Source organism: Episyrphus balteatus, chromosome 3 (genome assembly GCF_945859705.1).
Source record: "Episyrphus balteatus chromosome 3, idEpiBalt1.1, whole genome shotgun sequence".
Classification (NCBI taxonomy): domain Eukaryota; kingdom Metazoa; phylum Arthropoda; class Insecta; order Diptera; family Syrphidae; genus Episyrphus; species Episyrphus balteatus.
In genome coordinates, this window is record NC_079136.1 from 63,071,567 (window position 1) to 63,084,175 (window position 12,609).

At 28.4% G+C, this 12,609-nt stretch overlaps 1 protein-coding gene across 5 annotated transcripts in view; it reads right to left on the reverse strand.

Annotated features, from left to right (window-relative positions):
- Positions 1–339: 339 nt before the first annotated feature.
- The window catches only part of LOC129916522 (alpha-1,6-mannosyl-glycoprotein 2-beta-N-acetylglucosaminyltransferase), a 41,144-nt gene continuing 28,874 nt past the window's right edge, over positions 340–12,609 (reverse strand). For 3 of the 5 annotated variants that reach the window (XM_055996519.1, XM_055996521.1, XM_055996518.1), the window contains 5 exons: positions 11,778–11,923; positions 11,553–11,713; positions 10,927–11,220; positions 6,594–6,808; positions 340–4,493 (listed from right to left, as the gene is read on the reverse strand). In XM_055996519.1, coding sequence (XP_055852494.1) covers positions 4,271–4,493; positions 6,594–6,808; positions 10,927–11,220; positions 11,553–11,713; positions 11,778–11,923 — 1,039 coding nt within the window. In that variant the 3' untranslated portion in view covers positions 340–4,270. The remainder of the gene's footprint in view (positions 4,494–6,593; positions 6,809–10,926; positions 11,221–11,552; positions 11,714–11,777; positions 11,924–12,609) is intronic. The other 2 variants (XM_055996523.1, XM_055996522.1) reach the window with 1 other exon arrangement.

Here is a 12,609-nt window from a genome sequence, read left to right on the forward strand (position 1 = left end):
TATGAATAATAATTTTTTTTTTGTAAAAAATAAAAACAACTAAGTTTAACTAATTTAATTAATAATAATAATAAAAAAGCAAAAAAAAAACAAATGCAAGATATAATAAATACATTATATTCTTGGATTTTTGATTATAAGTGTTTAAAACAGTGATTTTTAAAAAATATGTTTTAGATTTGTTTTTGGTATTCGATAATGGTATTAGTTAAAACGATCATTTTTTGAATGATGTATGTGCTGTAGCTGCGTAAATGTATTATACATCCAATTTGTTTTTTGTTGTTTTAAACAGTTCGAAACAGAAATGTACATTTATTTCTGTTTTTTTTTTAAAGATTTTTTTTAAAGATTTTTTTGTTGAATTTTAATTGATTTTTCTTAAATGTTTTAAAATTCCAATTAAATATCATTTAGAAAGAATAACAAATTGATTGATTTTCTGTCTGACTTTGTTCAACAATCTGTGATGTCCTGTTCTGTTTTTATATTTTTATTTCGATTTAATTTCTTATTTGGTAAATGTGCGCATTTTCAAAAGAAAAAAATGTTTTTTTTTTTGTTGGTTAGCACCAAAAAACATTTTATTTAAAATTTTAATTTATATTCGTGTTGATTTATAAAAAAACAAAACACAGAGATTCAATATTATGCATTACGATAAAAGGACATTTATTCGAGTGTATTAACAATCAAAATGTAGCGCACAATAATACATGTAAATGGTGTGAAATGAAAAAAAAGTTATTATTATTTAAAGGTGCAGATTAAAGTAAAGTATTTATTCATAATCTCACTATTCAGTCTTTGAACGTCACAAAAAATAAGTATTAAGTACATTCAATTCTGAGTGTTAATGACGATCCTTTTACGATAGTATCCCAGTTCCATTGGAGGTGGTAATTTACTCATGAGTAGATCTAGTACTAAAATTAACACATGATTTTCTATTTGAGGAGTAGAAGTAGCTGTTGTACTAGATTTCTACTCACGAGTAAACTACCACCTCCAATGAAACAGGGCTAATATTATTAAAGACAAATAACAATCTATTACGTACACACTCTTAGTAGAACAGTTTTATATGGCAGGCATTTTTAAATCTTTTCAAATAGTTGGAAGTTTGAATCAACTTCCCGGAAATGCATTGAAATGAGAGAGAAAATAACAGAATAGTATAGAAAATACTAATAGGCACAAGTTAAAATAATGAGAGCTGTGCAGGAATATATTTGACAGATGTCTCCGCAAAATATGTTGAGTTGAACAGAGACCATAAAACTCGGACATTCTCTGTCACACATTATGAACTATTCACAGTTACGCACACCGATATGCACATTTTTACGACAACTCAAAGATTAGTTTATCCTGCACTGAGAAACTCAAAATGATTCAGAGTTTACTGAAGGTTAACTCTACAATGAAAAACTGTGCCTTAAAATTACCTTAAATATACTTTTGACAGTTTTTCAATAACTTTTTTCCACAGACATTATCTACCTGTGAACAATTTTGAGATGAAGAGTGTGCGGGTAGAACATTTTTTTTACACTAGAACTTTTGTGGTCTAGTATATTACTAGCGATTTTCAATGAACGCACACTCAAGATATCAATGCAATTGCTTTTTTCTTGAGCAGAAGAGTATGAGTTGTTTAAAGTACTAGATTATGGTTTTCATCTACTCATTATTACTTTAGGCTTTTTTCTTTGGTGGTGGAAAACTACTTCTGCATAGAAAAAAAAAGATAATCGTGTACTTCCCACTTCACATGCTCTTCTATGTTAGTCGACGGAAATTGTTTTGATTATCTTAAATGTGCGTTGTTTTGAAAATTTTAGTACTCATGAGTACACACATGGAAAGAAAACGCGCTTGCTACATACTTAAATTTCTAAAAGAAACATTTTTGGCTAAGTACAATGATGAAGTAAATATAACTGTCAAAGTTGACAGCTGAAGCTGGTGTTACATAATTGTTATTTCTCTTGGCATCGTTTTTCGTATTTAAAAAAAAAAAAAGGCAAAAAATGTACCATAAATAAACTTGTCGTTAAAAGTGTGTACAAACATAATAAAAAACGAAAAACATTGACATTCAAATTGGGTAAGAAATAAGAAATAGATAGATTATGCTTAACACTAAGGAGTAAAATTAAAAAACAAATAATAAAAAAAAAAAACACACATAAATACATAACTGTTAAGTAAAAAATTAAAACCCTTTTATGAAATGATATGAATTTGGATGCTATGCATTCTTTAAGTAACTGCCATTTCATAAAAACAAATTTAAAATCAAAAAGCTAGGATAACATTGGACGGAACAATAAAAATCTATATTCGATGAATTTTTTGTTCTCTTAACCTCTGGTTTGCTGAAAAAAAATATTCGCACAAAAAAAAACGGTCTTTTGTTAAGGTTTAAAATAATCAGCCCTATTCTGATGTCCGATACGATCGTATCTTTCGATGCACCTTATTATTCTCTTCAATCGTCCATTAAAATTCTACTACTTTTCGAGTAGGTCTACTACTTTAAGTGGCCGACGAAAAAAGACGTTTGTTCCATACAAAAAACGTCATTTAAAAATTTAAAAGCCTGATAAATGTTTATGAAATCGACCATAAGATTTGGAGACAAATTCACTGAGAGAGTGCGGTATAGTTGGAGCAAGCGTACGAGTATTTCAATTTGATTTAGGTTTTAAACGTACATAGACTGCGTTCCTTTGGAGGTGGTAGACTACTCATGGGTAGAAATCTAGTACTACGAACTGCACATCATATCTACTCGAGTAGAAGATCATATGTCTCATGTGATATACATATGTAGTACTAGATCTACTTATCATCTACTCATGAGTACCAACTCCAATGGAACAAGTCTAATATTATTTAAGTTTAATTTTCTAGGTTTTTCGTTTGCTTTTGTAAGCATTTCGCAGTCGACTTGAAGGAAATGCTCAACAAATTTCGTACTTTTTGGTCAAGAAAAATGTGAGGATAAAGAAATTGTGTGGAGAAAATGTTAAAAATTACTCTACTACAATTTTGAATTTCACTGTTAGAGCGGCTTACTGGAAAACAAAAAAGATAACGATTTTTTTATACACATTTTTGTGTAATTCTTGAATGCGATTTTTGCATTTAGTAAGTAGCATTCTTGAGTTGGGGCTCATTCAAAGTCTGAATTTTAATTCAAGGCTAGCTTCAAATTTGACAGCTAAGCGGGAACTGTCACAACAACAAAAAGTCGTTTGGTTTGGGAGAGGAAAATATTCAAAAACAATATTTTGAAGCTCTCGTTTTTGAAGTCGCGAAATATCGCGGTCATTCACCAATTTTTAGTTTGACAGTCATTTTTGACAGTGAAGGGATATTCGTTACTGATATTTTTGTGAACGCAGAACTTCACTTTTATGGGCCGCGTTGCCAGTGTTTTGTTTTTTTACTCTACAAAATATGATTACATTTGTTTTTGAGTTTGATTTTTAATTGAACATTTTTAATAAGGTTGAAAGACGGTTATTATATCCAAATAGGGCTGGTTAACTGATCCGTTTTTTTGTTTAAATATTTTTTTCTCTACAAACTAGAGGCCTTACTAGAATAAGTAAAAGAATGAGAAAGGAACACATGGGGATGTTATTTTTTCGTTTTTTTTTTTTTTTTAATTAGAGTTAGAGTATTAATTTGTTGGTGTGTTTATTAATGCAAGCATATAATATGAGAGATTTCTAAGGTGTATGTGTGTTGTATTGAGAATGAATTTGATTTGAATATTATCAAAAATAATTTGACTAGAGTGTACACTGGAGGTACTTTTATTTCGAATCATTGAGTTTGTTATTTTTTTTTTTTAGTTATTAATAAAATTTATAAAACACTATAAACTTTCAACTATATAAAACATTCCTTCTTCTTCGTATAATTAAATACGATTTATATTTTTTGTTTTTACATACACTTGAAGAGGGTGTTTTTTTAGTACCTGCGATGTTGTGTTTGTGTACTTTTAATAAAAAGATTTTTGTTTTTTTTTTGTTTAGTATAAATATGCACCCCTTAATTAATCGATACTTGAATAAGCATTAATCTATGTTATATTGTTATAGGTTTTTTTTTATGTAAAAGTTGTTAGTTTTTTCAAAATTTATAGCAGATTCTATGTTGAAGTTTGGTTTGTTATTAATTTTTTTTGTTTGGTTTTTTGAAATAAAAAATATGCTAGTTTTGTTGTTTTTTTTTTCTATAAGAAACTAGTTCACCTTGTTGGAATTGTCGTATTCATACAAAGTTGAAAATCACGTAAATCACCCCATCCACCGTTGCCTTTGCGTAATTTTGTTTTCTTAATTAAACTTACAACTGTCAGCGTTAGAGATCTGGGAAACATTTGACCAGCATTTCGAGCGATACGAAGTACTTGTTGCACCTTTGAGATCACTTGATTAGATTCACAATTTTTCTTTTTATGATGAACTCCACTGTAAATATAATAAAGTTATTACAAATTAATTAAATCAATTTCACTAATTTTAAATAAACATAATTGCTTATTTAGTAGAAACAGGTTGAAAGCAATTGTATGGAAAAATGGTGGATAAAAGGACCCTAATATGAAAATTGAGACTTTGAGACTTAACTTTCAATGTGAAAGGACCCTTAAACTAATGATCAAACTGTCAATGTCCAAGCATTCAGAAAAAAAATTTTCTTCGTGACGAAATTCACAAAGGAAGAACATTTACAAAATGGACTTTTAAACCCACTTGGTTGCATTTTAAGTTCACAGATCAAAATTGGACTTATAACAAATACACAAAAATCCTGTCGGCTTTTGACCCATCGATTGTGAACTTATGACCCACTTAGATTTGTGTGTAATGGGTTCCAAAATTAACTTTTAAAATTACTTTTCATACACTAAAATTTGGTTTTTGAAAATTTAAGAAAGAATATTTTGAAATTTGAAACGATTTTTGAAAAATGAATAAAGTATATCGAATTTTGAATTTTCTTCAAGTTAATAATCCGTTTTTCGAGACATTTAATTTACCCGCAATGTAATTGTGGTAACTGGTAGTCTCTCCAAAACGACTGCAGGGGTCTAGAAATAGTATGAATTTGAATGATGCATTGTAATATTAACGTAGTAGTCCTTAAATAAATCAAATATGACTTTTTGGTAATGAATGAGTAGAACCCTAATGGTTGAGGAGTTACCTATCAAAACGATGTCAAAATAGTTGCAAACAAAATCTCTGAAAGTATGGAGCACCTCAAGGTGCATTTTTAGGAACGCTTCTTTTCATCATTTATGTTAACGACATGTAGAACGTTCTACATCATTGGAAGGCTAAATTTTTTGTGGATGAAATTTTTCGGGAAATACAGTGGGGGAATACATCAATCAAATTTATGCTGGTCTAAAAATATCCTTGAACTCTAAAACAAGATGAATAAATCAAAACTTAATGTTAATAATAGTTTAAAACACAGCTAAAGCATATGGATAGTTATTACAAAACTTTGCTTTGAATGCATATTAAATATGAGAATATTTTCACCAAAATACAATTTCAAAGCACATCAATTTTGAATTTGTGAATTTTTTGATTTCCGACAATTAAAGAGATTTTGGGGTATTAATCTAGTTGAGAAATGATATCAGGCAACAAGTAGCCGTCTTTTTACAAAAAAAACTTGTTCAATTGTACCATTTTATATCAAGATAAGTTCTCTTGTTCACTTGCACTTTAATATCACAACAAAAACCTTACTGTTAAAAAAGAGCCAAGTTCTCCTATGTTGAAATTATGCTGGCAAAAAAAGTATTGAGATGTAAAAGTGTACCAAGTTCTAAAGTTTGGGTTCAAATTCGTATCAATAAAATTTTGATTGTTCTCTTGACAATTTTTCTTTTAATTACCGATTTTTAAAGTTATTTAAAAAATTGCCAAGTAAACAATCAAGATTTTATTGATACGAATTTTCCTTTGTATACACCACAAGTCCTAACACTGTGTAAAATTTCAAGTTTCTACGATATCGGGAAGTTCTCCATAATTTTGATGATCTGTCAGTGAGTCAGTTACGGTTTTTGCGATTTTTGAAGCCTATATCTCAGAAACTACTCATCGTAGGAAGCTGAAATTTTGTGAGGTGTTTGGTTTTGACCACCTCAATAAATGTAGCGAGTTTGAAATTTCTAGCATCTTTGGTGTGGAAGTTAGAGGGGGGTCGAAAATGGCCTGAGTTGTTTCCTGTAAATAAGGGTGTAGTGCCAAAGTTGCTAGAGAACTTGGCTGGGCACTACCGTGCCCCTTGATACCATTGAAATTTCAGTTTTTGATTTATGGAATATATCCTTCAAAATAAATATATATACATATCTCTATTATTTTGAAGTGTATTAACACATTGTAGACAGGAAACCGAGTAAAATTTTCATCAGGGTTACACAAGGCAGAAACATTATTTTTTTTAAGGCTTTTTAACTTAATTTGTATGTTAACAGGTTTCTACTACAATAGGCAAATATGAAATGTTGTAATTTTTTTCATAATTTATTAAAATTTACTCACCATTCTCCTATATGAAAGACACGAGGTCCTTTAACTATCATTGCATGTAACTTTTTGCCCAAACATTGTTGCGAAACATGCTGCAGCGACCAGTCCCAATTGTAGTCATCATATGAACAAAAATGCTTCGCACATACACGTATACCATGCCAAGTGCTTCGATTGAAAGCAAAACCCATATTGTGTTTGCTACTTATCCATGGCATCACTTCGACCTATTTTTTTAATTAAAAAATAAATTAATATAAAATAAATTATTCAAATTTATGTCTTTTGAATCCATCAGATTTTTGCTTCAAATGTTTAATCTACAAAAAAAAAATATAAAAATGAATTCAAAACCAAACAGCATTTTCCAGTTGATTTTCCATTTGATTTTTTAATGTTTATGAGAGGTTGGTAGATTCGTTTGCAAATTAAGGACGCCACACATTATGCTCAAAAATAACAAACTTATTTAAAAAACGAATATTTTGAAAGATTATCAAGACATTTTAACGTCCTTGCCCTCGGGTTTAAACCCAAAAACCTGTTTTTCAGTGAATTTGTATAGTGGGCCAACTCAAAGTGCACTCATCAAATTCGCTGAGTTAAACCTTGGTTACCTATATGGAGGAATATTTTTGAAAAATCGTTCACTACATATTAAAAACAAGTGGGCACCGCCTTTGGTTTATTTTTCATTAGACTATGGCAAGACGTCACTTAGCTAACTGAACAAATATTTAAACCGTACTTCATCAATTTGTAACTTCTGAACAGCAGAGAAAATGCTTAAACCAGAGTTAAACTATCGATAATCTGGTACTATATACAACTTGAACCAAGGCAGAACCGTGGTTGTACATTTGGCTTTTTAATAAAAGTCGCATCACTTATTTTGTAAACGAAATAACCTCATACAGAGGCAATAAGGCCACTCTTTAGTGTAATACAAATTTAAACCTGGAATCGCTTAATGAATAAAATGCACTTCTAAAACCAGTAATGTCCCAAATTTAATTTTAATATTTTTATTTCAAATATTTTATCCAAATAGATATTAGGACATTACAGTTTTCTTATAAAAGATTTCAAACAAAACATAAAAAGAAGAAAAAAAATTCAGAAAAATCAGCATTCGAAAAGTATAGAAAAGCAAAGGAGACTTGCTTGATGTAAGTATTTTTTTGTATTGGCAAACAACAATTTTAAGACCATGCAGAGTATATTTATTAATTCTAATGTTATAATATAAATAATAATATAAAAAAAAATATATTATATTTTTGTGTGTTATTGAAAATTATAATTAAAATTTCAATATGAAAGCAGGGTGATGCGAACAAATCCAACCGGATGTACGAAAAAAACCTAATCTAATTTTATTTTATAATTCAACTGCAATTATTATTTATAAATAGATTCACACAATTATTTCAGTTAATCGCTATATTTTTTTTTTTAAAGTACCTGCTTTTGATATAAAACATTTATTTTCGAGGGTCTATGTACCCGAGAAACAACCTATGAACAGTAAAAACATAGAACATTTATATGAAGGTACATAAAAAACATAAAACACATAAAAGCAGTAATATTTAGTGTGAAGTTGTTTTTTTTTTTTATTTTAAGGAAAATGAACCACTAATGAGATATTTTAACTTTATTCATGATTTATAATGTTTATGTCCCGCTTTTATATTTAAATACTTCAAATCACTTGTATTGTCAGAGAAGAAATATCCCATTTGGAGTTTTAGTTTAGAGAGGAAAATGCAGAGAAGATGCTGAACGGTTTTTCTTCTTCTATGCATAAATCGTTAGAAAAATTACAAAGTTGTTTGGCGTGTCTATCCATAGTGTCATGTAAGTACAGCTATGATGAATAATAGTCTATAAGTTCAACAAGCGTTAGAACATTTTTATTATTTGGGTGCCAGACAGGCAATTTAGCTATCAATAGCTAAAAAGTCCAAAAGGGATAGTGATTAATTTGTAAAATTTCGACTAACCACTACATGTTATAACTTATAAGTCTTAACATTTTCTATAAATGTCAACTTCTTTCATTATTTGTTAATAAAAGTCTTTACCAATTTTGTTTTTCTTTAAAAAAAAAAAATGTTACACATACACCACAGTGAACGTATAAGTTTTAATTTTGGTAATTTTCATATATATATCGTGATATTGGGTCATATGCATAAAAAATAGTAAATGCTTTTACTTGAAAAATTGAAAAGTATGAACGATTTTTAACCACATTTTCTGCATATCAAACCTAGTTTATATTTATTTATTTCATACTGCTAGTATTTACTATATTTTATGCATACGGGCCATTATAATAGTTTAAACTTTGTTCCAAACTTTTGTCAGTTTCTTCTAGTTTTAGTTCATTTTGAAAGAATTTTTGCCCAACTCCAGAAATTTGACAGACTTTCGATTTACTTTAAATCAATAACTGAAATTTGGAATTTTTATTTCATTCAGTTCAAAATTTACAAAATGATAGATCAAGATTAAGGATTAACACACAAGCCCAAAAACTTAAACGAACAAATCGTGTTTTTAAGTGATTTTCGATAGGCTACATATATCTGAGTGAAAAAACTATCGTATAATAACACTATGGTAGTTTGATTCTGTAGCAGAGGGGAGTGTGTTGAATCTAGTGATAGCAACCGTTTTTAAAACTAGGGTCAAGTTCACGACAATCAAGTAAAAAACTCATTTTTCATTTTTTTTTTAATTTTTGGCAAACATTGAATTTATAAAGGCGTTTAAAAAAAAATAAAATTCATGTGTTAAAAAAAAACAGTTAGCTTATTGTTTTTTAGAAAAAAAAAGCATATCATGAAAATGTTTACTAGATCACCATCTAGCACTTAGCTAGAACAGCATCAAAGCCAAAATTTTTAGCCTGTTGAGCGGCCATCTCCACTTCAGCTTAAAAGCTGAAATTTAACAGGTTTAAAACAAAATACGTATTCAGCAAAATTTTAAGTTGGTAACAACAGAAATGTAAAAAAATAAACAAACAAATTGGAATTGCTAGTCTGACAATTTTTGTAGGTAGGCTTTTTTATCTTTAATTCACATTCCATTACTTTTCTACGTTTTCCTCAATCTATTAGATCGGAATAAGCTTTTTAAATGGTTCTTTAGTTTGTGATTGTTAATTTGATATGAAAACTCAAAATATTTTGGTAAAATAAGGAAAAACAAAATTATTTGTTCAATCGACTTCAAACAAAATTTTCTTCTAGTTACACCCAAAACGCAAAATGTGTCACACCCAAAATCAATTTATTTTTCTTGTTCTACTTTACCTTTACTACTACTTAAACATACACATACTCCAACGAAGACTTATAATTATAAAATGAATGCAAAAAATCGTGTCGTCTTAATTATTTGTTTCAATGGTAGAAGTGACCCTCAAGGGTATGTAAACCCAAAGTTCCCCTATTTGGTATGTAATTTTGAAAACTTTCGAAAAATAACGAAAAAATCAAGTTCCACAAAATGAAGGCTCACACAACTTCCCACAAAAACAGTCTCCACCAGTTTTATTCAAAGAGTTGTATTCATGCAGTAGCGGAGAGCAAATCAAATTTTGTGGTCAATTTTCATTTAAGCTGAAAAAACTTGGGAGGCAATAAGTTTATTGCTGTTATCTAATGCACATAGTAGTTTTTTGTTTCGCAAGGAAAGATAAGTATATAATTTGAACCCAGTTACATCAAATAATCATTTTCGATGGAAAATATTAATCTAAAATATTTACTAAAAATTACAAAGTTGTTTTTTTTTTCAAAATCTTTATGACCAAGTTTAAAAAGTCCTAATAAATAAATTAAAAACATATTTGCACATGTGCTGTATTTCTTAAGTTGTGCGTGTGTGCTGTACAAAGCAATTGTACATGTATAAATATATTTCTGTGTAATATTGTGTGTATTTCAGTTGCATACAATACATAATATTAGCAAAATTCATTGCCCTTTTTTTAAATCTTCTATTCATAATTCCATGCACGTGCTTTAAACGCTAAAAAATATATTACATAAGTAGTTCTCGTGTGGTTTAATTTAAGAAAAAAAAAACCGTCATCTAACTCTACTCATTCGATTTGAAAAGCACTTAAAATTTGAAATAAAATTTCAAAGTTAAGAAAGAAAAATTAAGAAAAAAAAAAAAACATATCTTAAATTTGCATTTGCTAAAATTTTTTACTAATTTATGTTCAAGAAATTTGAAAAATTAAACAAATACAAAAAAGAGAAGAGAAAAAATTAAATTAAAAAAAAGAATTTTCTAAGTGAAAAAATAGTGAAAGATGTTCTACCTTCTGATAAACTGAATACAATGATGGTAGGACGTGATAGCTCCAAGTTTGTTGTGCTGTACTTTTATCAGTCGTTAGTGCATTATTTGTTTCACTGTCGGCATAGTGACTTTTCAAGCCATTATTATTATTGGACTTGCCTTTGTGCTCAGTGTTACTATTAGTATTTTTATTCGAGTTATGTTTTTGTTTAACATCAATTATATTTTTGTTATTGCCTTTGAAAGTATATCCTAACAGACTGTTAGAACCGATTAGCGAAGAATATTGACCATTATAGGTTTTTTTATTTGTCTTTTTTTGTTAAGAATTAAATATCGAGCAGTAACACAACAACAATGGAAGAAATGATATATATCGTATTAGCAAATTTAAGAAAAGAAACATTTATATATATAGATAAAGTATGTATATATAGTATATCTGTGTTATACATTTTTTTGTTTTGTTATTTAAATAGGTACACCAAAAAGCAGTTTGAAGCTTTTCTTTTTTTTTTTTTGTATATTTTTTTTTTTTTGAAAAATCATTAAAAAATAAAATAATAAAAAAAAATGATTATAATGAAATGTTACTTTAAAATGATTGATATGTTAATTTTACACTTAAATGAATTTAAAATTTACCTTGCTATTATATGTATAGTAATTAAATGTTTTTAAGTACGTTCCCAATGACAATATATTGCATTGTGGACATAGATCATTTGCTCGTTTTTCCATCAATTCCAGCAGATAAAGAAAATCTTCAGCGACATAATGATCTTCTTCTAGGAACAAAACCAAACCTAAGAGTTGGAAGAGATTTTTTTTAGAGAAGTATTTTAACATTTAATGCAAATTATAACTTACCAGTATGAAAGCGTGTTACTTCCAACTGATCAAATACCCTATTCGCTTTCCACCACCAGTGGTGTTTAGTTTGGGTAAATGGAGCCTCTCTATAGTGGCCATACAAATCTGGGTGCAATGCATTGTTACATTTTCGTATAATTGCTCTGAGGAAAGAAATTAATTAAAAAATAATAATTAAAAATAATAAATAAAAAATAATAAATAACAAAATTGAACTTTTTTTTGCCACAAGAACCAATATATACTTTTCTAGAGGTTTTTTATGTACTGAACTCGAATCTGAAGTCAGAAAAATTTGATTGGCCTCCGTTTTTGAAATATTACCGTTATAAAATGCTAAAAAACGTAATTTTGGCTGTTTTCGAGGTTATGTTTTTATTTTGGTTCTTGTGGCAAAAACTTTGTTGACCTGTGTAATTTATTAATTTTTATTTTGTACACAGAATTATTTAATGTATTAAGAGCCAATTTTTCAATCTTCTAATAAACAGTCAGTTAACTGTTCGAAGAATAAAGTTATTAGACTCATAAACAATCAGATAAAAACATTGAATTTTTCAATCACGAATAATTCATTCTACAGAATAACAAAAAAAAATTGTCAAATTCAAAAATATTTAAAATTAAACGTCATTTTTATTCATGATTGTTTTTGTTTTCTTGTTTTCCACTGTATTTTTTTCAAAATTCTTTCAAAACAGCTTTGACAACTGACACAATATTTTTATTGAGATTATTCCTTAGAATAATTTTATTCGTCTCTGAAAGAAGCAGATAGATTTATTCTTAGGAATAAGCTATATCTGCCTGTTGAAAAATTGATTTTTTC